We start from the raw sequence: 27,184 nt of genomic DNA on the forward strand, positions 1-27,184 counted from the left end.
AGCTTAAAATTTGAGCACTTAGCTACAGACAATCCTGTTTGCAGGCCTGGAGAGTAGGACCCTTCAAGAAGATTTAGTATGTCATTAGAAGACTTAAAGCCTTTTGACAGTGTTTTAGCCATGGAAACACCTGTACAATGGAGAGAACATTTAAAAAATGTTTCTAAGGCTTTTTTAGTCCTTCTGCTAACTTTTATTTCCTGAAAGTAGTTATTTTTTTTTGTATTTGGAATTGAAAGCTGCAAGGGGGTATGGCTGAATAGTAAGAGTTAGGCAAACTTTTAATTCAAGAGGAAAATGACCCAATAGGAGCCTCAAGCTCTAGAAGGAGGTGGTTTTGGAAATCCCTCACATTTTCATCTTGCCCATCTAAATGCCTCATCAGAAAAATCTATTCCTGGATGATTTATTTGCCTATAATTATAGAAGATGTCTGCAGTTAAAAAGAGAATGGAAGTCGGTCTGCTTGAGTTCTTTATCACTGGACCAGTCTTATTTGTTTATTAGCATCCAAGGATCCTTAGCTGCTGTGACTGTTTAGATGTTACTTCCTCAAAACTGCATCAGAAGATTGATTAAGTCTATAGGGTGTCCCAGAGGCCAGAACAGGGCAATAAGATGGATGATGAGGAGTTTTAGGGTTTATATTGTTTTCCTTCTATACTGAATCGTAGAATGACTTGGGTTAGAAGGAACCTTTAAAGGTCACCTAGTTCAACAATAAAACACATTAATATAGTTTCAGAGTGTTGCAAGTTAGATACCTGATTCCAGACCAAGAATCAGCAATGTTTGCATGCTATATGGAGCGAATGGAGGAGAATGAAGTGCTGAAGAAAATGACTTGCCACAGCCAGCAGTGTGTGATGGCCACAGCAGCTATGTGGGAAATGCTTTTGAGGGAGATGCTCTGGGATTCACTCTGCTGGATGTGGGAGTGGATAAATTCACCAGCTTTATTGCCAAGTGCCTGCAGGAACTTGAGTTCCAGAAGCTGTAACCTCAGCTTGGTGCCCAGTTGTCCCACAGGCATGAAGACTTGGAAAACTGGCTGTGAGAAAACAGGTTTCTACCATTCTTGTTGAAAAATGAAAACTGCTGCTACCCAGCTGTTGTGTAATAATGTACTGGCTGGGAGCACTTTCCTGGAAAGCAGGAACTCTGCAGGCAGCTTACTGCACTGCTTCAAACCCCACTTCCCATCTGCTGGCAAGTTGCCCTTTTTCTAACTGACATGGTAATTTGGAAGTGGGACTGCTGAACATCTAAGATTGTGTCCATAGCTCTCAGGACAGTTTCTGATGTTGATACTGCTTTGATTTTAGAAAACAAAAAGCCTGAACCGTCAAGGGGAATGTGTTCTTTGGAAATGGCAGTGTTTTCTATTAACTTTTCTGCTTACAGTGCGCTTAGCGGATACTGAAGGAGTTTGGACATGTTTACTTGATGGGCATAAATGACCTATGTGGAAGAATAGTGTCTTGTTACCCCCTTCAGGCAGTATGTTGGCCATCTCTGGTCTGTGAAGTAAGAAAAACTTAGGCAACCAAGTAAGTTTTCTGCTAAAACTATAGGCACCTTCTGCTTTAAGGTTGCTGAATTGTTGGGAGATAGTTTTGGATGCTTTATTTGGACTTGGGAACAGGCCATAGATAAAGATCCGGTGCTAGTATTGTCAATAGTGACTTAATCATCTCTAACCTGGAGATTTAGGGGTGAAGAATGGAAAAGAATGGAGAACGGAAAGAGAAATTTTTTCAGTTGTGGCTGGTTTTTGAGTGGGATCTTGAAGAATGAAGCTGTGTCCATAGCTGTGCTCAGGTTCCTGGTGTCCGTCTTTGGTGCTAAGCATTGCTCACTTTGTGATAATTTTTCTTTTGCTCCTGTTAGTATGATTAGCTAACTGTGGAATAAGCATAAATAGTAACAAGAAATCCTCTGGATAGCAGTCTTAAGATTTTCAGTTTGAGTTATTTTCAGGCTTAGTTGGGGAACCCTTCAGATTCGCCTGTGATGGTGCTGATGATTTCAGCAGGTATTGAACCTTGATGATAATAGGCATGCATTTATTCATCTTTAGTGTACTCCTTAGAGTGTGTGGGCCTCCAGGAGACCACAGATCATGGGTTGATTTGATCTCCAGCTGGGCTGCATGCTGGGGCAGTCTGCTGGTTTCTGTGCTGTGAGGGCTGGACAATGAAGCTTACATGAAATGGTTTGACTGGTTAACAAATGCACTGCACAGAGGCTGAAGGGTTCAAAAATCATTCATCTTCACTGAAGAAGGCACCAAAATAACTTGTATCCATTTTAAAAGGCTTCACTTTAAGTGATTCTTGTACACCAAAGGCTGTTGATTATATTGGAGTTCAGGAGAGACAAGAAAGCATGGAAGTCTTTGTGAGGACATTATTCAATATAAGTAGAATTTTTATGATTATCATCAGAGAAGGATTTATAAGAGATCATCTAATTTGGGAAAATTAAAGAGCTTTAAAAATAATAGTATGAGAAGTTGTTTGCAAGGCTAGATGGCACAGTAATTGTATCCAATCAAAATATAAACATCAGGCAAGAATGTAATGAAAGGCAGGAAACGGCAAAAAAAGTCTTATTACATAGGAAATGTGTCTCTCGGTGAACTCTCCCATCAGAATGGTGTAATGAGAAAACAAGTCTCTGATGGCTGAGTGGTTAGTGGAGTGCAAGTAATGGTAAGGAAACAGATATTGAGAACATGTGTCAGAGCAAGAGAGGCGCTGCTTACGTGCTGAGGAGATTCCAGGGTGGTAGATCTGTCAAGTGCACCAACACATGTGTTTGCAGTGTTTGTCTCTAGTTGTGAGATGAACTTGCAGTTTAAAGCCAATGCAGAGATGAGGTGACGTTATGAGAGCCGTGTTATGAGCTGCAGCTGACAGAACTCGTGATTTGGAGGTTTTCTTCCTTTGCTGTTTAGTACCTTCATGACAGAACTGCTTTTCATGTAACTGTGAAATGCCAAAAACTCTGTAGTCACTCTCTGCTTTCCTTTTTTTTTTTTATGAATGTTATATAAACCCCTCATGAATACATGAATGTATACCAGTAACTTACAATTAGGTACTTCAAAATTAGTTTATAATCTGTAGACAGTGTACATAGCTATTTCCTTATGTCTGCTCCATTTAAATAGTTCTGAACATATTCCTGAATCTTAAATCTTCAAGGGAGAATTACTGATTTTTCAGTACCATTTTTCTTTTGACTTTTCAAGGGCAGTCCTAGGTGTATTTCTTCACAGAGCATTCATAGATAATCTTTGCTTGTTTTGTTGAGGAAATAGCGAGGAGGAAGCTGATTTTTCTAAAGAAGTCCTTGAGATGTTGTTCTTGGGTAGAATGTGAGAATTTCTGCCAGTTTCCAAATATCTTCATGTCTTGAGTATCATGTCTTCAGAATTATTTAAGATCAAAATATCTGTGTGTTGTATATGGACGCAGCTGTATTATATTCTTAAGTTTTGTGGAGACAGGTAAATAGGTGATGTTCCAGAAGTACTCTAAATGGCCACTGATTTTTATGCAGACTCTGCTCCCTGATGCATCTGCTTCCACAGTGCAATTGGTATAATGGGAACTTAGTACATTGTTGAAAAAGAGTGCTCTCTATAGATGCTGGAGCAGTTTTACTGTCAAATTGAAATCCTCTCATCTGAAAAGAGACCAGCTGGGCATTGCAAGTCTTACAAATCCTGAGTTTAGTTTCCGGATGGCATGTTTCTGGATGGTACATACCAAACTTGTGTAAACAACACCAACTTGATATGCTGAGGGAAGTTGCTGTATCAGTTGCAACAAGGCATGTGTCCTTTCATGTAGAACAATCTGTTGACACTTGATGCTGGGATATGTCAGATGCTTTATAAATGATTCTGATGTATTGAGTTTGGCTGAGATGGAGTTAATTTTCCCCTATAGCAGCACTAATAGTGCAGTGCTTTGTATTGGTTTCTAGAAAGGTGTTGGTAACATGAGTGGTTTAGCTGCAGCTGTGTAGTGCTTGCACAACATCAAGGCTGTTTCTCCAATGTCCCCCTCACAAATAGGCTGGGAGTGGGCATCCTGGGAGGCAACACAGCCAGGACAGCTGACCCAAAGTGGCCAAAGAGATATGCCATACCACGTGATGTCTGCTCAGCAACAAAAACTAAGGGAAAGAAGCAGGATCAGGGTATTTGTTAGTATGGTGTTTGTCTTCCAGAGTAACTGCTATGCTCAGGGCAGCTGGTTAGATGGAAGGACTTGAATTAAAAATTTCCAAAGGGATTTGTTATCCTCAAGAATCTTTTGATAGCAGAAGCATTATGGTATACAGGTAAGGGAAGTAATGCCTTCAGTTAATACAAATTCAGAGAAACATCCTTGTTTGCAGGTTGTATTCTACACGTTCTGTTTCTTTCAGAATTCACATTTCGTTTTCCAAATGAGATGAGTTTGTCAGAAACATCTCAAACCTGCATGCAATCACTTGTACTCTTTCTCAGTTTAAAAAAAATATTTGTACACCATGTATTGTACATGGCAAAGATTTCAAATGCATGTGTTGTGGTATATATAAGAGCTGCTCTGGGGGAATATTTTGCTCCTGAAAGATGTTCTTTCAGCCTGGTTTCCATTTGGTGTACCTTTAAAAATAGGATTGTGACTGTTGCCAGTGATACAGACTGATCAGTGAAAGTCTGCTGTAGCATACTAGCGTAAGAATACTTCAATTTCTGAGAACTAACTTTATGTCTAGTCATCTGCAGGAATATACGTCTTTGCATGTGCTTTTACTAAGTCCTATTAGACCCATAGAAACCTGTTTCCTTTCACTGTTTTTTCTTCTACAGCTATTTCTATGTACCAGCTATATGATTTCTCTTAATCTGGGGAGTCACTTTGGTAGGTTCCCATTCCTTTTGTCTTCTTTCCCTTATCTGTGCTTAGAAAGATGTTTCAGGGCTCTGAGAGTGAAAGGACATCGTATAATTCTGTGGCTATCCAGCTCACCCTTCACTTGTCCAGTGAAGATATGTGGTTGTATTTCCTGTGAGGCTTTCTTCTGCTGCTCTCACTTTTTCTCTTAGAGTGAGGCTTGGCCATTTTACTGAAAGTATTGTTGGTCTTTGTGTCACTAATATAGTTTATTTTCCTCCTTTTCCCAGGTTCCTGTGAGCTGATATGAAAGTTTCAGTATAGAATCATATGTAGAGTGTTATTTGGTCTCTGCAGATCCTCAGCCTGAGAACAAAACCACCCTTTTTTTGAAATTGCATTTACACTGCCGCAGTTCAAATGCAAAATTTCAATTCTGCATGCTTTTGCACCATGGTGTTTTGTTATATTGAGGATAGCATTCCGAGAAGTATGTCCTTGTCATTTGAGGATAACACTCTTGGATCATGTCCATGACTTTTGGTGGCTTGCATGCCTCATGTTGTTCTGTCTCCAATGCTTTGTATCTTTTGCTGAATATTATTTTCCATTGCAGCCTGGTGTTTTGCCATATCTTTCCTACTTTTAAAATGTTCCCACTGTAATTATGTGCCTTTACCCCCCCTCCCCCTTTCTTCTCTGGTGTATTTAATCCCTTTAATTCTTTCACTTACGCATCTTTCTGTTTTCTGTATGCTGCTGGCATGTGAAGGCACAGTTTTGTAGCATGCTGAAGGCCATCTTGTCTGCTGGGAAAGGCATTTCTTTCCCTGACTGGCAACATTTGTCACAGGAATGATGGCCATGTTTCCCTCCCCAGGAACCAAGGAACTAAATCAACTGAAACACATTACAAAAAGAATAGCTTTCTGCTGGCATAGCAGGCCGTGCTAGCTCATGATGGGATCAGATGGTGACAGTACAGAGAGGGGGAGGGTAATGTGTGACTGCAGCGGGGGAGCTAGGCTGCTGTTAGCCCTCTCATAGATTGGTTTAGCTAATTAGCAGTGGTCGGACTCCCCTGACCTAACTTTATGTACCTACAAGGCTGAGCTAGTCATGTTGGGCAATTAATAGGTACCTCCAGAGTCAATTCTGACCTGTTTTAGGATGAAATGAGCACCCATGTCAAGGTGCCTCTCTCTGACTTAATTATACAGGACTCTCAGGGTGACTTTCTCAGACTGAGCACCCAAGACAGAATGGTTAAATGCCACCCAAAGGTTTGCTTATAATTTCTACTATCTTGAGATCTGGATCTAAGCAAAGTTGTCCCAATAAACAGGCATCTTCTAATGCCAGCTGAGTTCTGTCTTGTGGCTCACTTTTTGAGATGTCATACTTGCAGCACTGGGGAGGACTGGGCAGCAGTCCAGTGGCTTCCCTTTATTCTTAAAAGCTCCTTTAACTGTAGCTGTCTTGTATCTCTTGAGAGAAAATGCGGGCAAAAGCTGTCTCTGCTCTGTTTGTTCTCTTCAATGAGGGCTAAGATACTGGCACAATCAGAACCAATCGTGTCTCATATCCACTTGCACTCTGGGATGGCCAGCTTTCCCTCTGTCCTTTGCCACTCTCCCCTGGTCAGGCCTCTCTGTTTTTTCACTTTTGCTTTGTGCTTGTCCCAGTGGCAGTCTACATCCTATGTCTTTTCTCTAGCTTCATAAATAGCTTTGCTTAGCTTTTTGTCTTCTGTCTGGACATTCTTGACCTGTCCAAGGGAGTTGTGGTCCATTAAATAAGAAAGCAGGGAAGGAAGAAAACTCATTTTTCCCCTTTTTAGTCTAATGCCCTACCACTAGGCTTGAGTGGGCTTTTCACCAGACCTCTTCCCTGCTTGCCTGCCATTCTTCAATGTGGCATGCCTGAGTGTAGTCTAATCGTACCTTCTGCATCTATCCAATAGGAGAAATTACTGTCAGGGGGAACTGGAGCTTTGGGGTTCAAATTCTTTTAAGTTAAGTATGTTCCATAGCTGGTACTTTTCATCTTTTGTATCAACAGTTGAGTGCCATTTCTGTTGTGCAAAGGCATACACTGCTGCTGACATGTCTGGGCTGCTTGGATGGGGCCTTCCTAGACCTTTCTGTCTCTTTGCACCTCTAACAAAACAGCAGCAGGACTGGGACCACCCTCCACAGTTTACATTTGCCTATTGAGCCTATCCCTCAGGAGTGCCCTCAAGAAGACAACTGTCAGGCCCACCTGAAAAACTTCTAGGTACCTGGAGGGTGAGCACATGTTGGCAAGCAAAAGTTGGTTGAATGGAGATTAAGCACTTAAACATTGCACAGCTGTGTCAACTTCTGCAGCCATTCATAAGCCTCTGTGGATACGGAGGGCTGAAAAACGATGCCTTAAAGCTTCAAAAATAAAATGAAAAATGCATATGTAAATAACATTTATTTGAATAAAGAAATGTATCCTGCAGCATTCTCCACCTCATTCACTGGTTCTTACTGTATCCTTTGTGTTTTAGTTCCTACGTATAGGTGTGTGGGGGTAGAGTCAGGGTTGTATGTGGATGCTTTGTAGGAGTGGGGCTGAACTGAGACAATTTAAACACAGGATTTAGAACTGACCCCTGTATTTTTTAAATTTTGGGTTGGTTAAGAACACTGAAAATTTGATCTGACTAAGGACCATACCCAAAATCACGAACTATTTCTGTAAATTATAGCTGAAAATGAGGCTATGGCAGAGATATAGCAATCTAATAAGGGCTTTGGTTAAAACACAGCAGGAAAAATTTTGTTTGGCATTTCCAGTTATCTCTGACTGACATTTTATACTAATCTGAAATTCTACTTGAGTGTTATTCTTTACCTAAACATACAGAGCTATCGTGAGAGATTTGACACTCAGGTCCTACCGCCCTCTAGTTCCAGGTTGTGAAAACATACTTGTCCCCTTCTGGAACTATTTTCGTCTCACCCTTGCTGAAGCCCTGATTTTATGTTTTCAGCACAGATGACAGTAAGTTAATTCTGACATAAACTCGTTGACTTCAACAGAAATAAATACATCAGGAAGAAATTTGTCTCAATTTAAAAAAAACATTCTTCTAGGTGAAAAGTGAAACTACTATTCCTACGTATGACAAGGGCACCTACATTGTACACTCAGAGCTAATAGCCCCTTGCACTTTACAAACATTGTCTGAGGAAATAGCTCTGAGCCAGAATTAAGTGTACTTTGAGGGGGTAACCAATGACTTCCTCTCAGTTAGGTTTTTCAGGTAATGTTAGCTTCCCATCAGCTTACACTCACTCTTTTGTCCTCTGCAGCAAACCTTGCTGTTCTTCAGCATCATCAGGACCTGAAATGTGTTATGTCTCTGCTTTATGCTACTTCATGCTCCATAGATTTCACAGAGACTTCATAGCCATGGCAGTTACAATCCTTGTTTTTGCAATTCTATAGTATTAACATTTAGGGATTATATATATATATATATATATATATTCTTTTCTCTTTCAAGCCCATTGCTTTAACCTTTAAGTCAACATGTAGAATTTAACTTCAGAGCATTGCAATGGTATGAAAATAATCACCCATAGTTTAAGCAGCTCTATCATTGTTTCTGCTTTTTTATATTCTAGCTAAATAGTGAACTCCTGATTACCCAAGGTAATGCATAAAGGAGCTCAGAAGACAAATGAGATGAAGTAAAAGCGTAGCTACATAAAACATCTGTAGGTTAGGTTTATCAGCAAGGCTGTAATGGGGAAAGAAGAGGTCAGTGACACAGGTTTCATCTCCAGTGTGAAAGGCATCTTCTCCAGGGAATGATCAGCAGCCCTCAGGCCAAGGGGTGAGAAGCAGCTTGCATGCACAGGCTAGAGGCTTGTCCCTTCTGTGGCTCTGTGCTTTCCCTAAAAACATATCCCTGATCTGTGCTGAGCCCTGGTGGTGTTACTCTTTTACCCATGGGACTTAATCTGGGGGGCTTTGGGGGGGCTTTTATCTGTTCAAAATGTTTGCAATAGTGTGAGGTCTGTGTCACAGCCTGGCATTTCACTGGCATGATTGTGTGGGCATGTGTTGCATCTGTTAGGATGAGGCTCTGGGCCTGCTGGGGCGTTTGAGGATACACAGGCTGCCAGATAGTTCTGGGAGGTGTGAGGATGCAGATGACGAGGACTGGAAAAGTCAGGAGAGTGAAAACTGTTGAAAGCTGTTGATTCATCTGTAGTGCTGACTCAAACCCGCTTGGGAAAATCACCCACCAAATGGCTGTGGCTCTGCAGATTTTTGTGCCTGCCTGTACCAGGAACGTTCTCAACTCAGAATATTCATAATTCAGCTCAGATCCCTGAGAATGAAGTATAGCTTAAAAAAATCATGAGTGAAAACAGCTCAGTGATAATGAAATAAAAACAGATCCAAGAGGAGCCCCTTAGGATTATACAGAGGATAACAGCCACTCCATAGCTGTTGGCTCGCTGAGCATTAATGCCAGTGAACAGCATTTTCCTTCTGCATTTCTCAGCCATTTGGATTCAGCTGGGCAGATGATCTGTGTTGTTGCTTCTAGGTCCAAAATAGCAGTGTGCAATAAGCCCCCAGCCCTTGTGGAACAGGGTCTTCCAGCATGAGGTGTTTGCTGGCTGAAGTGATCTCCAACCTTTCCATTCACAGCTTGTGGTGGAAGGCTGGGGAGCTCAAGGAGTGCTGGGTGGCAGCTGCCTGGCCCATCCTGCAGCAGTTCTGAGTGAGCCTACGGTACTTTGGGGATTCTCTGACCTCTCAAGGACTTATTTCAAGCTTAATAAACCCCTTCTGTCTTGGCAACTGAGGCAGATCTGTTTAAGGAAAGGCTGTGTAATTGCTTCCTTTTCCTCTTCCTTTTTTTTTTTTTTTCAATGATTTTGGCTTATGCTGATTTAATGGCCACCATTGTTAGTGCTGCAAATTTGACTCCTGACCCTGTGTAGACAGAGAAAATATTCATACTTTTACAAGTGCTCAACATCTCTAGGTTTCTCTCTGGCACTGGTTTCCTCCATGCTGAAGATAGTCCAAATACCAGAGCTAAAATTGTGTTTGAAAAAGCAGACTGGCAACTTTTTCTGAGGGCCAATTTCAGTGGGACTTAGTTTTCTAAATACTTTTCTGAATCTGGGGCTGAAAGGACTTGAAGGTAGGTCAGAAAGGCAAGGAATTCTACAGGATTTTAAAATGAAAGTTGCTGCTGTAGCACATACCTGGAGATCAAATGCTTATTTCAATCATATAAGGCAATTTTAACTGCAGAAGAGAAGGTTTCTTTTTAAAGCAGGAAAAGGCAGAGAAGGTGATATCCAAAGTGATTTTGGTTTGATTTCTACTCTCTTTACTGCAGCTACAGACTCTATAAAGTATTTGATCTGCAACCTCTTCAGAGGTTTCCTGTTAGTGGCTCTTCTCAGACCAAGGTAATCTCCCAAGTATTCATGAAGGTCTGGATGTTGTGACCTGACTGACACTAAGCAGCTCCGGTTTATAGAGCAAGTCCATTTTCTCTGCAAGTCCAGTTATCATGAGATAGGGTGAGGTGTATCCCATGTCTCTGAGGCTCTTAAGCCTTGAAGCATCAGCAGGTGGTGGGGAATGTGATGAAGCCTCGTTGGAGGTTTTGTTTTCCCCAGAAGATCCTTCATAACTGGCTGCTGAGCAGAGCCACCGAGCAGCCCTGACAGTTATCTGCTGCTTCCTGCCTGTATCATCTCTGAGCTGTGTAGGAGTTTGCAAAGGCAGATTAACATTTAATGTACCTGGAGGCTTTGATGTTTCAGCTGTAGTCTGGATACATCTAAAACCTCATAAAATGCAACCAGAAGAGGTGTTGCTGCCTTTTTGTTCACTAATGCAGCCTGGAGCACCCTCCTAATTTCAATTCCTTCTTCTGTCTCCTTTGACTTGTCTGTTGAGAATCATTATCACTAGCCTGCTGGGTGCTCATGATGAAACTCTAGGCTTTCAGCTGTGTATCTGAAGCACTTTGCTTGAAAGACTCTTTGTCTGATCTTCTTCTAGGTCCTGAAGTATTTCTGCTACAGAGAAATAGTGGGATACCATGCCTAGGATGTCCTGCAGGCTGGTGGCCAAGTGATCTCCTGGGCTGTGGTGTGGGAGCTGCAAGCTAAGGCAGCCCACAGAGCATCAGTGTGACTGTCGTCCAGGATGGTCCCACTCCCTGTCCTTCTAAAGTTTTCCACTGTTGAGGGTTAAAAACCTACATTCAGGTGTCAGGAAGAGAATACCAGGCACAAGTTTCTCCTGGCTGGCTGAGGTAACCACACACACTGCTTTACCACATAGGGAGCATTGGTCCTCAACTTGGGATTGTGAAGCCTTTTGTTGCCATGGATCCCCTCACTTTCCAGTCTGCCAGAACTATTTCAGTGCTAAGACTGGCCATAGAAGCCTTTGAAAGGAAAATCTGGAGAAATATCCTTCTCCTCAGCCATTCCTCTTAGCTAATTTTTATTGCTCTCTTCTTGCTGGATCATGGATTTGGCAAAAAGAGGAAGGGCCATCCACTGTGGATACTGTGGACTCCTCTAGGCCACAGAGAACACCAAGATGCAGTGCCTTGTACCCTGGAGTTAGGAATCTGCATGTGGGGAGGTTTGGCCAGATTCAAGCTCAGTGCATGTGAAGTAATTTGTTTGGTATTTGTATGAGGATATTTGGAGAAGAGTGCTGTCACAAAGGTCTGATACTTCAAGACTGTGGTCAAATAGTTTGCATAACCTTAGAAAATAGCTGTGAAGTGGTCAGTGGCCTGACCTGGTTTCTAGTAGTTTGGGCTGTCTCTCTGCATTGGTGAAAGAGGCAGTAGCCCATGGCAGAAGAGGACAGCAATGCAGCAAATGTTTTCTTGCTGGTTTTGCCTGTCAAAGCTCTGGGAAGCTGGGCTGATTGCTGCTTCTCCATCGCAGTAGAAGCTTTACATCCAAATTCTCATTACTCTCCCATTGAGAGGCAAAATTCAGTTTTGCCTGAATTCTTGAGAAACCTTGAGTGATGTAGCTGCAATTGTGACAGAACTTAATGTGGCCTAAATACTTGAGCAGCCAAGGTTTGTGCTTCTGTGGCTTCTGTGCTCCTAGCAATGCCTGAGTTAGGTATTTTGAAGCTGATTCAGACATGTATATATGAGCTGCAGTCATCTTAATTGTGGTATCATAATTAAAACTGTGGGAACTGAGCACTCTTGAAAAGGGAAAAAATGCTGTAAGCATCTGCATATGAGTGTTGTCCCTCCAGAACCTGCACCCTGAGATGTGAGAGGAGACTTTGTAAATGACATTAGTACTTAGTAGTCTGACAGGACTGTTGGTAAGGGTACAAAATGCATCTCTATTAAGATAGTCTGTATTGTCGTCTGCTAGACCAAAAGGTAATGAAGTTGTAACAGGGGTGTTGAGTAGTACAGGCAAACCTGATCTTTCCTGCACATGGGTGGCAGTTTGCCGCCTTCTTGCTCCATTACATAAATTTTGGTATCTGCTTCACCAGGACATTCTCACCCTGAAGCTCCTTATTATGCCATCCCTGCTGAAAGGGCAGTTATACATTCAGGCAGTCCCCGAAATAATAGATCCACTGTTTGACATCCCCAGCATGGTGAGGCACACAGACCCATATACTGGTCCCACACCAGTGCCTAATCCTACTTGACTTATTTCAGAAGGGAATCGGGGAGTGCAGAGTAATACAGCCCAATTTTCTTGCTCTAGATGTAAAGTTCACATCTGTATTGTGGCTATAAAAGATGATATACAGGTTCTTTCTCTTGAAACCCTGATATGACTTTCAGGTTGTTGTGTAGTACAGAGACTTGGTGAAAGAAGGACTGGAGAAGCATACTAGAAGCACATAAATAACATTTTTGTCAAAGAGTATTTCTACAGGCCCCCTAAACATCAGCTTTTGAATGTCTTTTCACACAAACTCAATTTCTGTATTCTTGTTTTCTGAGAGTTCTCTTCACAGTGTAATACCAGGCAAGCTATTTCACTTGTAGGCTTAGACAAGGGTATGTTTCAGAGATGAATCTTTTCAGGATTTATTGAAGGCTCTGATGTAACTTCATTGCATGATACAGTGAAATATTATCTACCTTCTACCCTCAATGAGTTACGTGAGGGCTATTGTATCAGCCAATTTGCTGGGCACGATTTCAGTGCACAGGTAGATGTGAAGTGAAATTCCAGGCCTTTAGGTTGATCTTGCCATATGCTGAATTGCCTCTTTAGAGCAGTATGCACTCTAAGTGGCAACTTAGTACTAATAACTTTCAGTGCAAGCCCATGTACTGTATTTTCCCCTTTGACGTTTCCGGATCCCTGCCTCTAATGAGAAATCGTGAACACAGAATTGCCTATTATTAGCATTTCTTAGTCCCCTATTTCTTAACTAAATTTCTTCTGAGCTTTATGCTACGCAATCTAACATCAAAATAAACTGCTGAATGTCTGCTGCATGTTTCATGTATGTCTGTGGAACGTAAAACCTGCTTGGAGGACCTGCACATGTCCTTCTCATGCTGTGTGGGTTATGGCATGCAAAAATAGTGTTTGTAGTAGGATGCTGCATATGTTCAGAAACTGTTGAAAGTCTTTGGAATTCTTATAACTGTTTATTCATTCTTTTGTTTAGGAGTCAGTGACCTGTAAGTGCTCATTATGAAGAGAGATCTGGTTTTCTTGGTGACTCTAATTAGCCTTGCCTTCCTGTCACTGCTAAGGTCTGGATATCCTCAACATATTGCAGAGGAGTCCTGCTCTGTTCAAATTCTTGTTCCAGGCCTCAAAGGTAATGTGGAAGCCTGCTCCACCATTCAAATACTAATCCTTTCTTTCTAACAGGCTCATTTGCATCACTGACAGTTTATAACAGAGACAAAGAAGGTGCCTTTCAGTTGTCCTCTTACTTGCCCATTTGTAGCCTCCTTAAAAATGGAGTTTTAAGGTCCGTAAGGTGAACTTAAGTCAGTTAAAATAAACATAGTTCAGAGAATGCATGCCAGAGTTTCCCAGACTTTCTCCTGATCAGGAGCCTGTTACTCTGACACACTGCCTGGTTGCTGTCTCTATGTTTGTACTCAGGAGTGGTACTCGTACCCAAAGACTTTAAAGTCAGGCCCTACTTTATACCTGGAAAGGTTTGCATTGCTATTTTGCAATATAATGAGAAGTATTTCATATTTCATAGTCTTATGCTTATCTTCCCTTGATTTTTAAATGCTGAGGTGCCTTTAGAAGAAATAGAAAATCAGATAGGTTTTTGGCATTTCTATAGTTTCTGTGCACAAAAGCAACTTTTTAATGAAATATGTGCCCAAACTATTGCCCCAATATATTATTATTATGATAAAAAACTGCACGACTAACCTTCAATTTTTTCTGGTAGTTTCACATTGTAGTATCACAAAACTCACCTAGCAATATTGGTGCCACTAACGTTATCTAGTGCAAACGTAGGCTTTGCCCTGGCCTGAGGGCCATAGTATGGACTGCAAGTGCTGTCTGTGCTGGTTAATTGATTGGTGAGGGCAAGGCTTATAGAATCATAGAATAGTTAGGGTTGGAAAGGACCTTAAGATCATCTAGTTCCAACCCCCCTGCCATGAGCATGGATACCTCACACTAGACCATGTTGCCCAAGACTCTGTCCAACCTGGCCTTGAACAGTTCTGTCCTGCAGTTGTTCATACAGTTAAATTGTGAGCACAGCCTGGCCACAGGCTTGGTTGTGGCGTAAACTGCCCTTGTCAGATCTTGCCTTGTTTTAATGTGGTTGTGTTGTGTTGGAACCAAAAGAATTGGGCTGTTGTGCTTGGCCAGTTAGCTTCAGGAACAAAAAGCTCTCATTTTGCTTATTATTGATGCAGTTTTGGATGCCTGAACTGAACCAAATCTGTATTTTTTATTTTACTTCAGTAAGCAGCCTTTAAAGTCTCAATATTTTCACCTTCAGCAGATGTTCTAGTTAGAAAGAACAATACAATATCCAAGCCTTCTGAGGTTTGACTAAGCCTTGAGTAAAGTTGCTTCACTTGTTTGATGTATTTTTGGTGAAATAGGCATAAGATAGTGCTGTTGAGGCAAGTCACAGAGAAGAACACAGTCAAATTAAATATATGTTGTCTAAAATTACAGGGAAGATCAGTGAAAGGGTCAGACTCCACAGCACTGGGGACTGAAGCTTTGAAATGATTTTTCATTTCAAAGAAATTGACAGGCTTTCACAAGTTTTCTTACTGCTTTAGTTTCCTTATTTGTGTAATCAGTCAAAATTAACACCTGTGATTACCATTTCAATGTGAGGACTGTCTTTATTATATGAAGCAGTTTTCTAAAGCACATAAACTGTGCAGGAACCCGGCCCTTTGTAGAAGGCAGTCCTGAGCCAGGAAACAACAGAGAGGCCTGAAAACCTTCATGTGTTAATAATTTCACTTTGCTTCATGAGATGTAAGCCTTGCAAAAGTGAGAGATTGATGTACAAATTCAGTGAAGCACAAAATGGCCTGATACAGCCCTAGTTAATGTGACCCCCCTAAAAAGCTATCAGTGTTCCAGCTGCACTGCCAGGGGGACTGGCTCTGAAATTGGTAATGAGATGCTGCTGTCCCCTTTGGCACAACTCCAACCCATTTCAGTGGCCAAGGCTTCCTTTAAGCTGAGCATATATGTGGCCGTGCGCCCAAATTTCAGCTCCCATGCAGTGGGGTTTCCTCACTGCAGCTTTTAGATCTGCCCCATCTCCTCCTCTGCTGGACTGCTGGCACAATCTCCTGTGATGGAGGACTAGAGCCCCACACTGCTGCTGGGCACCAGCCTGCCAGGATTTGGGCAAAATAGGTACAGGGAAGAAGTGGAAGAAATGAGGCAGACTGCTGGATGTGTGAAAGGGAAGAAACAGGAGGAGAGGGTTCAGCCTAAGAGGTGGTGAGAAAGTGGAGCCCAAATAGGGGCTGGTGAAGGAGAAAAGTACCCAGAAGTGGGGGAGCATAATGGAGAAATTTTAGAACAGGAAGAGGTAAAGGGAAAAGAGAAAAGAAAGGCAGAAAGAACAGGATTGAGTGGAGAGACTAGAAACTAAAAAATAAAATACAATTAAAAAAAGAGGAATAAGAAAATGCCACAAAGCCAATTAGGACCCCACAGAATAAAGAGGTGAATCTGAAGGGGGATGAGATGAGAATGGAGGTGGAAATGGAAGATAAAGACAGCCAGTAAAGACACCAAGAATAGAAAAAGGCACAAATGAGTTTAAGGTCAGCAGCTTAGGTCTTAGGAACTGTTTTTTTGGTGGTTTTTTTTTTTTTTTTTTATATAACCTAAACAGTGTAAAGGAGTAAGATGAAATGTGGAAGGGAAAAATACTGTGGCTCTGAGAATCCAGACAGCAGACTGATCCATGTTTTTGAAAGCCGACTTAATAATGGCAAAAGTGTGTTGTGTCTGAAGAAGGGATGGATGATGAAGCCTCACTACATTGGTACTCATATCCTTCCTGAAGCCTGATTCCTTTTGATAGGCCCATGAGATTGAAGTTACTATTATTGTGGTGAAAAAAATAACATGGAACAATCCTTCAAAGCTTGAATTCTCAGTTTGCCACCTTGTTTTGTCTCCCATCTAGAATCTAGGGCAGGAATTGTCTTTAATAGTCTCAGTGGCATATAGTACCTGCAAACTTTGATACTACATAAATAAAATAAACCCAATTTTTTTACACCTGCGCTTCATTTGACTATTCACACAGGGAATATGAGTAATGGAATAAAGTTATCACTAGCCAAGGAATGCTTAATAGATCAGGTAGTTAATATTTGTCATGCTATTTTCTTTATAGTAGATGGTACAGCTTAAGGTAGGCAGGATGCAGACATAATCAGAAACAAATCCTGTCCCAAAGAATTAACAAAAGGAGGCAAATCAACAGCAGTGGTAAGGTATATAATCTGAAGTACGAGAGATCTCCATCAGAGATAATGGGAGAAGAAGTTTGTAGTAGTGTCAGGGTTGTGCCTGATACCTGCAATCCTGCTGCAGTTCAGTTCAGTATCAGGGCTAGATTTCTTTTGGGGGTGTGGGGCATCACAACACTGTGGAGTACTCCTGGGCACATCATGCCCTGTCTCAGCTGTCTGGATAAGAGCTGCATTGCACTGAGGAGGGAGGTACTCTTTCATGCAGAAGGGCTAGAGCAAAGAGCTGTCCTGGAGGGGATGGAGAGGAGATTAGTGTTAATTGATGATAAATGAAATTGATTGAAATGCCTTGACAGAAATCTGTTCTGTTGCCTGTGACACTTGTAGTGACTTTGCTTCCTCAGCTTGCATAGTGCTCATGGTATGTACAGCAAAATTAGGGACTTAAACACAACAAAGCTGAACTGGACCACTGATCAGTTCCCCTTGGCCAAGGTCTTACTGCTTGAAATAGCAGATAACAAAAAATGCAGAATGGTTTGTAGCTGGGCCTGTAATGGGGCTATCTCTTCCCAGGGAAAGTTTCTTAAACACCTACACTAAGGAATGCAGTGTCATCTTATTATAGGAATAAATGCAGGCAAGTGTAATGGCCTGAAGCAAGAGTGATCTATTTTATTGATCCCTAATGCACAGCTTTCACTCTGAAGAACGTGTAAAGCAATAGGCTGTAATAGCCTGCTCTCAGCCTCCAGAGAGCAGGGAAAAGTCATTGTCAGGATTTATCTTTGGGAAGCAAAGAACTCATAACCAGTCCTGAGGGGGGAAAGGCAGTCATACAAAGCCTATTGGTTACCTGATAATAAAAAAAAGTGACATTCCCAAATGTGCCAAATAATAGCCTGTTTCATACTAACAGTATTATCCGCTGGGGATTATGTGGAGTTTGTCCTCATTAAGGTCAAAGAATGGCCTACTTTTGATGTCTGAAGGTAGGTCTGCAGTTGGCTGGCAGCCTAAAGAAGGAAAATATAACAAATGGAAGGCCAAGTTCAGCTCACAGCCACCGATGTCTGCAATAAGAAGAGAGAGTGAGCTGGAGGCTGCATATTTGAAATATGCCATGTTGTGGCTTGTTTTTACATGTCATTTCTATGGTTCATTTCTGAACCACAGCTGCCAGATATGCCAGAGAGCAGAACTTGAGGGGGGTGTATGATAACCACTGAGTTTCCTGCTGTAGTGCTCCCTTCAGCTTCCTGGAGAGCAGTTATTTCTCACTCTCCTCTGTAGATAACACAGCATTGGGCATCAGGTGTGCTCTGTTAACCCTGGCTTTTAGATCCTGGCATTTTCTTGTCTGTGGAAACCGTAGAATTTGCTTCTTCTTTGTACAAATCTTTTTTTTTTTGTAAAAGTGGCTATGTAAATCATTCTTTAAACTTCTATTTGTTTAAGAGATTGTAATTTTATGTCAGTGGCAAACTATAATAGTAGTACAATAGTAGGGAGTGGAACAAGCTAAGCATCCTCAAATTTCCAATGAAAGGCAGCAAGGAGGTGAACATTTACAGAATGTTTAAATATGCTTAATATAGTAATCTGCTATGAGCCATGTGCATGTCAGTACAATGCACAGTGGTTCGTACCACAAAGATTAAAAGGCACAGTATATAACTTTTAGTTATATATGGATTAGGAGATACGCTTTCATGCTAAAAAATGGTCCTCTAAATGAAGGATGCCTTCCTGTAGGTCTCTGTAAATGGCATAAACTTTTTTCTTTTTTTCTTTTTAATTTGATGTCACAGGTAAGCCATTTTCACTTGAGACTTAAGTGTATCTTTAGTAGATAGTTGGGAAGCATTTGGACCCAGTCCTGACTTGAGTCCTAATTCTGAAGCTTCTGCTTAAGCAAATTATGCTGTTGGGCTTTTTGGAGGTTGACAGTATGAGTAACATCCATAAAGCTAGCCCCATTATATGAGACTTCAGTAATGTACTGACTGTGGTTTTGTCAGTGTTTACCCCAGTTTCAGGAGACACTTTTTTCCATGCATCAAGTAAAGCTGTTAAGTCAGAATGCATCTGCTTTTAATTTTTTCCTGTCTTGTTACAGTAGATATTTATGTTACTGGGGAAAATGACACTTTTGTCACTGCTGCCAACACAGAATAGTCCAGGTTTAATATGATTTATATTTTTGTTTCCTTTTGTATCAACAGGGGAGGCTGGAGAAAAGGGGGAGAAAGGTGCTCCAGGTCGTCCAGGCAGAGTTGGGCCTCCAGGAGAAAAAGGTAACTTTATTAAAGAAGACATTTTGAAAGTCTTTCCTGACCAAATGCTGCTTTTTCTTGGAAGGAAATGATGATGGGGATCCTCTGTCCCTTTCTTAGGTGACTAAATCATGCTTGGGCATTTTCATATACCACTGTGGTGTTTTCACCCCATTGGCAGCTCAGCCCCATGCAGCCACATGTTCACTCCCCCCTATCCCGGCCTGGCGGGATGAGGAAGAGAATTGAAAGAGTAGATGTGAGAAAACTCGTGAGTGGGTTGAGATAAGGACAGTTTAATGGGTAAAGCAAAAGTCTCATATGCAAGCAAAGCAAAACAAGGAATTCATTCACTGTTTCCCACTGGCAGGCAGGTGTTCAGCCATCTCCAGGAAAGCAGGGCTCCATAACGTGTATCAGGGACTTGGGAAGACAAATGCCATCACTCCAAATGTCTGTGCCCCCCTTCCTTCTTCTTTCAGTTTTTACTGCTGAGCATGATGCCATATGCTGTGTGATATCCCTTTGGTCAGTTGCAGTCATCTGTCCTGGCTGTGTCGCCTCCCAGCTGCTTGTGCACCCCTAGCCTGCTTGCTGGTGGGGTGAGAAACAGAGGCTTTGTTGCTGTATATAGGCACTGCTTGGCAATAACTAAAACATCCCCATATCAACACTGTTTTGGTCACAAATCAGAAATATAGTACCCTACCATATGCTATGAAGAAAATTAACTCTGTTCTAGCCAAAACCCATACAACGGTATGCACTTCTTTGTAGGCTAACTTGTTTTCTGGTAAAAAAGATTCACTTTGGAAAAAAAATACTCTTGATCTTCTAGAAAGGTCTCTGTGAAGAAAGGCACTGTCTCTTCTTCATAAATTTCCTTCTGCAAATGAAAACCTCAGATCAGAGGGAAAAACTCATGGGGCTCAATTTTCTTGTTTCCTTTTGTTTGTGAATGTGAGCACTCACAATTACGTGAATTAAAATGCTTGAGGGAAGGCGGTAAGATATAACAGGCAGAGATGGCCAGGAGTGGTTCTACATTTTTTGGATGACAGTTCCTTAATATTTGCGGAAAGATGATGGTAATGCTGTTTGCATTATAGTTAAAAGATGTTTTGAGCTTTTGAGAGCACTGTTGCTCAGTAGTAGTCTGTTATACAGCTGAGAGAAATGAGGCATTTCTGTCTGGCAGGAAATTCTGTCTTTTTTAATCTAGGGTTTTTTTGTTTGTTTTGTGGGATTTGTTGATTGGTTGGTTGGGGTGTTTTTTGTTTGCTTGTTTTTTTGGTTGTTTGTTTTTTTTCCCAGAAGCAGGGAGGAAATTTGACTGACAAGTTTTCCAGGAGATGCACATTCTGAAGAATTCACATTAGGGGTAGTCAAAACCTTGTTATTTCAATACTGAAATTAAACATTTGACATTCCTGTCATCAGAACGATGGAGTTAGTTTTTACTGAACTGAATATACAAATTTCCTTTCAAAGCAATCACAGTGGTAATTTATACTTCCTTATGATGATGCATGATCCGTTATGTAGTTCTTCTGTGCAATTACAGAAGTCTGATACATGCATTTTTTTGTGGGACCAAAATCCATATCTAGAGCTCTTCCCCTTACAATGCATTGAAAAATTTATAACTCCCTTGAGGAGTGTGTGTGTTCAGTCAGTGTATTTCCCTTATAGAGATGTACTCTTCAAGGATTGTTCTTATAAAAAATACTGGAAACTAAAATTTTAACTCTTTCAAGGTAATGCTGCATTAATGCTTGCATTTAATGCTTGCAATGTAAAGCAGAAGTGATGTTAAAGTATCACAGAATAATTTAGATCAAAAGGTTATAAACAGCTCATCTAGTCCAATCTCTTGTATAAACAGGGCAGATTCAAATTTAGATCAGGTTGCTTAAGGTCATGAAAATCTCCAAGGATGGAGATTCCATATCCTTTTTGATCCGTCTGTTCACCACTGTCATTGTGAAAGACCTTTTCCTTAAAGCCAATTGAATTTTTTCTTGTAACTTGTGATCATTGCCTCTTGTCCTTTGTATGTGTCAGAAGAGAAGGCTTCATCTCCACAGACAACTTGTAGTAGTGCAAGACTGCAATTAGGTTCTCCCTTACCTTTCTCTGCTCCAAAAGCAAAATCTCAGTGTAGAGTTTAGACCTGTGATCCAGGTGCTTAATACATAGCTTGGTGGATAATGAAAGATGGATAGAACTGTTGCCTCATTTTGGATTTGCCTGTTTCTAAGAGCATACATGGATGAACACAGCAGCCCTGTTCCTGTGCTAGTAGCCTGTTAAACTGTGGTTACTGTGTTAACATGTATTTGACACCCTGTTTCTCTGTTGAAGCCTGGTAACTGTTGCCTTGTTGGGCTAATATTTGTTTCCTCCTGTTGATGGAAACTGCTAAACTTCATTGTATTTTTCTGCTAATTGAGTAAGTGATGGTTTACATGAGGGGGGAAACTAATTCTTCTGCAACATTTGTAGAGTTTTTTCCTTTTAAGTTTTAATTTAGATTATCACAATCACAGTAATCTTTGTTTTTTTTCCTTCTTCCCCTTTCTTTGTTTCATTTCTGAAGCAAATTTGTCCTAAGAAAATGTGCCTTTGAGTGTCTTTGAGCTCCTTAGGTACACAATAATTAGTGAATAAATAACTTACTTACAAAAGAAAAGGTTTTCTTATGATATTGACCTGAAATGAACACCTCAAGATTAGGAAGTGGTGCAGATGTTTTTATTATCTCCTTTCCTCATGATCTTTTCCAATTTTGGTAGCTCTGAAACAGATAAACATTAGAACTTTCTGGTGCTTACCTGAAATATATCTGGTTCTGAGTGTCCTGATGTTTCAGGGTGACATCAGACATCCTGATGTCTTTGGGAACTGATTAAGGTTAAGCTCCACTTACAACCCTCATTGCTTTTAATTAATTGTATAGGTCAATTATGATGCATAGCATATCAGCAGAATATAAAACTGTGTTGGCCTTCTGCAAAGCATAGAGCACTGGCTCATGTACAACAGCTAATTCAGATGAAGGCAGCGTGTACTGCAGTGCTGGTTTTGGGGTGTGAAGTTAGTAGATGTAACTTTCCCCACTTGCACTGATTGCTGCACTACATGCTCTCATGTTGGGAGTGAACTCAATTATTTGAGTCATGATCCAATTGTGATGCCATAACAACTTCCATGTATACAAATTCCACCCAAATACTTTTAATAACAATACAATCCTGTGAATATTCCCAGAGTAGTATGGATTCTGCTTATGGCAGTCAAAAGAAGGGTGAATAGAGGATGAATTTACTGTTGGAATGCATAATTGAAGGAGCAGCACATTAAAAATGTGTTCTTCAAGATATTTTAATTTTCTCAGAGCCATAACCATTTGAAAATATATTATTTTAGTATTTTAATTTCAGCCTTCATACACTGTACTTCATTTATACTTCATTATAATGGTATGTGAAGCAGAGTCGCATACTGTTCTTAGGGGTGGAACTTAACTGTCTCTACCTTTGCAGTGTTAGCACAGTGATTCTGGCTTTTGCCAGCTAACACTTTTCCAGGCAATTCTTGGGCACATATTGTAAGATAACACAATGAGCAGCCTTCAAGTGATTATCCTGGCTTGAAGAATAAGAAAATTTAATATCGAGTGTATGATTCTCAGCCACCTGGTTCATACTGCTAGGGAACCTTCCCAGGCATTTAGTTTACTAGTACAGACATACTCTCTTAAGTAGGAGAGAAGACTCATTAATTTAACTGGATTGGAGCCAGAGTGCTCAGTCATTTGTATAATCAAATTCTAAAGAGAGGTAATAATATCTTAATTTATATTTTAGTATTACTGATTGCTCATTAATATGTAATCAATCAATCCTTTACATTTCTGAGTCAACTTTTACATGAATTTATTGCTCACTAAGGAGTGCTGCAGGCAGGTTTCCATATAAAAGTCCTGACATTGACAGTTGTGGATTCACAAAGTGGGTATCTGTTTCAAACCTGTCTTTCAGTTCCATCTGAACTCAGAATTTTGAGACAATCCGTGTTAAACTGAATGGACAAAAAAATGGCAGATGGGCTCCAGTGTAAATATAGGGAAATTAGGAATGCATAATTTATACTTACATAATACAAAAAAAAAAAAACAGAATTGTCACTTAAAACTCAAGAACTGCTCTTAAGTCATTAGCAGCAGTCCCAAAGCTAACAAAACACTGCCCACCATCAGAAAAGATACCAAGAACAAGATAGGAAGCTTATTTTTGCGGCTGATTTGCTCTGTGTAAAAGCCTGACATGCACCTTCTCATGCAATGAGTGTGGTTCTGGCCTCTGTCTCTCAAAAAGGACATGAAAAGTTAGAAAGGGGCACCAGAAATGTGAAGAAGATGAAGGAGCTGCCTCATAAGGAGAAACTGGACAGGTTGAGACTCTTGCATTGTACAGAATAGTCTGAGAAGGATATGATCAAGGTTACAGACTCACTAGATCCCATCATACCTGAAGTAGGAGGCAGTCACTTAAACTGCTGGGGGACTGATTCAGCAATTCCATCTGCAGTGGACTGCAGATAGTGGCTGTAGTTGCATGATCTCCATTTATTGCACCTTCTACTGCCACTGTGTGAATCAAAGTCTTGGGCTTAGAGGGACCACTGGTCTGATCAAACTTGGTGTTATGTTGTTAATGTAATTCTGGCAAGGTATGTGTTTTGTAAGGTAAGTTATTTGTATTTGTGTGCATCTGAGTATACAGTCCCCCATTCAGGGATGGATCATGCTATTTCAATTTCTTTTTTTGAACGTGTTTTAAAGTTCTTTAAGCTTTTCTGCTGCCTTCAGATTGGATTGTGCTTTCTTACTATCTTTAATTTCCTTTACAAATTTTCTAGCCTTTCTGATTTCTAGTCAGTATGGATTGATAAGTTTCCTCTTTTTAATTCCCCCCTAACCCCCCGTTTGATATACAAAGCTTGTAGAGTTTTGCTTTGTCATTAAGATACCTATGTACCTGTCCCACTAGAGTGGGAGATGTGAGGTATTTATATCTCCACTGCCTATCAAGGGAACTTGGAGAAATAGCTGAGACTAAACCCCTAACTTTCAGGCTGGCTAATGAAAGGAATTTGTCTCAACTGCATAAAATGTCACCTAGCATTTGACTAGGTGGAAGATTCTGTAATCTTGGTCTGTATTTTGCATTCTTTTTCTGCATATCCTTTGCAGATTGCTGTCAAATATGGCACTAAAGTCAAGAGGCCTTTGGTTTGATACACTTCTACATTTATAGGTGGATAGTTGTCTGTGATGTGCGCTATGTCAAATCAGAAAGAATTTTGTCGTGGTTTAAACCCAGCTGGTAACTCAGAACCACGCAGCCGCTCGCTCACTTCCTGCCTCCCCTTCCTCCCCCTGCTCCCAGGATGTGTAATTGCTAAACACTTCTATTATATCTCCCGAAGTATAGAGGTGGTGACCACACTGGGAACGGAAGCCAGATCTATTTCATGATCAATGAGTCTATTGTATTGCAAGTCATTACCATAAAGTACAGTGAAACAAGAACCTTAGCCCAGGCCCCCCAGCCGATAAACACTAACACCGCAAATACCAGCTGTAAGTAAGGTATGACATGCTGAAACTCTGAGATCAAGAGCAACAATTTTGAGAGCCAATAAATCAGCATTGTGACGAGTGACTATTAATCTGAAACAATGAATGCTCCTCACAAATACGATTAGACACACTCTGGTCAGATCTGTCGTTGTCTCAATCCTTCGTGCCCCATGTTGGGAACCACAATATTCCAGAGATTTAACATATCGGCATAAGAAGGTAATATGAAAAATAGTTTTAATATCAAAAAGTCACTACTGTCATTGTGTAATTACTTTTCAAGTTTTTCCTAAGGTTTTGCAATTACTTACCAAACACAGTTATTATCCTAGAAAACGTTCTTAAAGTTTACTCCCATATGGACACTTTCCACACTTTCATATGTCTCTCAGTTCAACTAACTTCAACCCAAAGAGCTTTATTATTTCATTTGTGACTCCAAGCGCATGTTCTGCAATGGATATTACTTCTACAATAATAAAATTTCAAATAAAGGTAACCAACATGTTAACTTGCATTTGAAACATAACCATGCCAATCTAAGTCCATCCGAGCCACTTCAGTCTTAGAAGCTTTATCCACTTGTTGGTTGTTCTGGTGTTCCTCAGTGGCCCAACTCTTGGGTACATGGACATCTACATGGCGTACCTTCACCACCAGGTTCTGCACACCTTGCCACAGTGCAGCCGCCCAGATGAATTTAACTCTGTGTTGCCAAAAGAATTGAGAAAAATGCATTGGCAGTATCAATTGTGTCATACCACTTGGCTGCCTTTGACTCCAGAAAAACATCTGAGCACCATAGCTGGCTGGATTTGAATCAGCACAGGGATACACCAGTGGATTTCTAGTCCATTGCCTTCACCACTTGGTCACAACTACCTGCTGCTAAAGGAATCTATCTGATTTGTTTAAGTTTGAGAAGTAAACTCCTGCTCTCTTCACTTTGACACAATTCAGTTCACCTGTGACACGGTGAATTTCTATTTCTGCTGTATTTGTCTTTTTGACACTTTCTTTCAAGTACTTTTAAACCTTCTTGTCTGTTCCAATTAATCCTGTCTGAAGAGATTGGCCACACTGTATAGAGATCCCCATTTGCACTGAGACAAAGCCTTCACTTTTTCACTGGTTGTGCAGCCCACCATTTATCTCTGGTATTTTATTTATTTTATTTATCTCTGGTATTTATTAGGCCACCAAGAAGATCATTTCGAGTTTCCTTCTCTTCAGTTCCTCCCCAAATCCTTCAAGTCTTCTATAATTGGTTTCAGTGTATACCTTCATCTGAAAGATGACAGATGACTTACTTCATATTCTCCATTCAAACTTTCTGTTAGATTTCCTACTTTTGGTCTACGGAGACTTAATTTCTTTCATTGTCCCCATTTCTTTCCAGCTCTGACTTCCTGATTTCATTAAGACTCTTTAGACTGCAGTTTTGACAATCATAGGGCCACTAAAAAGGACTTTACAAAAGGCATTCAAACTTCTGAAACCCTCAAGGCAGATGGGTCTCTCTTGAAAGCTTGTGATTTATTCTGCAGAAGAAGCAGAATAAGCAGGCCCCTGGAGTAGAAGCAGGGGTTAGTCACGTAAGAGAAAACCAAATCCAAATAGTTCTTTTAATGAGCGCAAGAGGCTTAATGTATGTCTTCATTGTTTGAGATAACACACTTCTAGTTCTGAGCAGATCATGTAGCTTTGACTGGCTGTTACAGAGAAATAGTTCATTTTCTGGGCAGTATTTATGAGAAGGAAAGTGAATTCATTTTATATGTTATATTTTATTTATGCATTAGATTTATTTACTTTCTTTCTAGTGTTTATTTAATTTCAGGTGTAGCAGCCTGAAGAGAGAAAGCATTAAGACATTTGACAGTCTTTTATGGTAATCTCAATTCATAAATATCCAAAGCAAGAAAGGTCACTTTTAAAGCAATTCGATGAACTTACTACAAGCTGATACTTCAGAGATTTTTGAGGAAATACCTTTCAAAATACTGCCTGTATTGGATAAATATCCAATGGTAGTATCAGTACCTTTATAACCCACACAGCCTGATGGAATGCATCTTTAGAGCAAGCCATGAATCTGTTCTGAATGTGAAGCTATATTCAGAAAGTAGATCTTCAACTGGCAGAGTGGATTACTTCCATTCTTCCAGTAGGAATACATAGCATAAGAGAAAAAATATTTGTGTTTTCTGGTAAAATTTCCTAATTGAATCCCTGTCCAGTAGTGACTGAATTTGATCCTAGTTGGAAAAAAAGGAAAATCCTTGATTGTAGGATTTGCCAGTAATTAATTAGATCAAGAAGTCATACACCTTCATCTTGTCTCACTTCAGAGGAAATGATTTCTTTCTGACTC

At 40.6% G+C, this 27,184-nt stretch overlaps 1 protein-coding gene across 3 annotated transcripts in view; it reads left to right on the forward strand.

The window, feature by feature from the left end:
- Window positions 1–27,184, forward strand: part of COLEC11 (collectin subfamily member 11) — a 37,195-nt gene that overhangs the window by 2,466 nt on the left and 7,545 nt on the right. For 2 of the 3 annotated variants that reach the window (XM_061357628.1, XM_061357630.1), the window contains exons 2-3: window positions 13,605–13,760; window positions 19,113–19,184. In XM_061357628.1, coding sequence (XP_061213612.1) covers window positions 13,631–13,760; window positions 19,113–19,184 — 202 coding nt within the window. In that variant the 5' untranslated portion in view covers window positions 13,605–13,630. Of the gene's footprint in view, window positions 1–11,452; window positions 12,022–13,604; window positions 13,761–19,112; window positions 19,185–27,184 lie in introns of those variants that run through there. The other variant, XM_061357629.1, reaches the window with a different exon arrangement.

The sequence above is a fragment of the Neopsephotus bourkii genome, unplaced genomic scaffold (genome assembly GCF_033783945.1).
Source record: "Neopsephotus bourkii isolate Nb327-2 ecotype Australia unplaced genomic scaffold, CSIRO-AGI_Nbou_v1 NB_908, whole genome shotgun sequence".
NCBI classification, from domain to species: Eukaryota; Metazoa; Chordata; class Aves; order Psittaciformes; family Psittacidae; genus Neopsephotus; species Neopsephotus bourkii.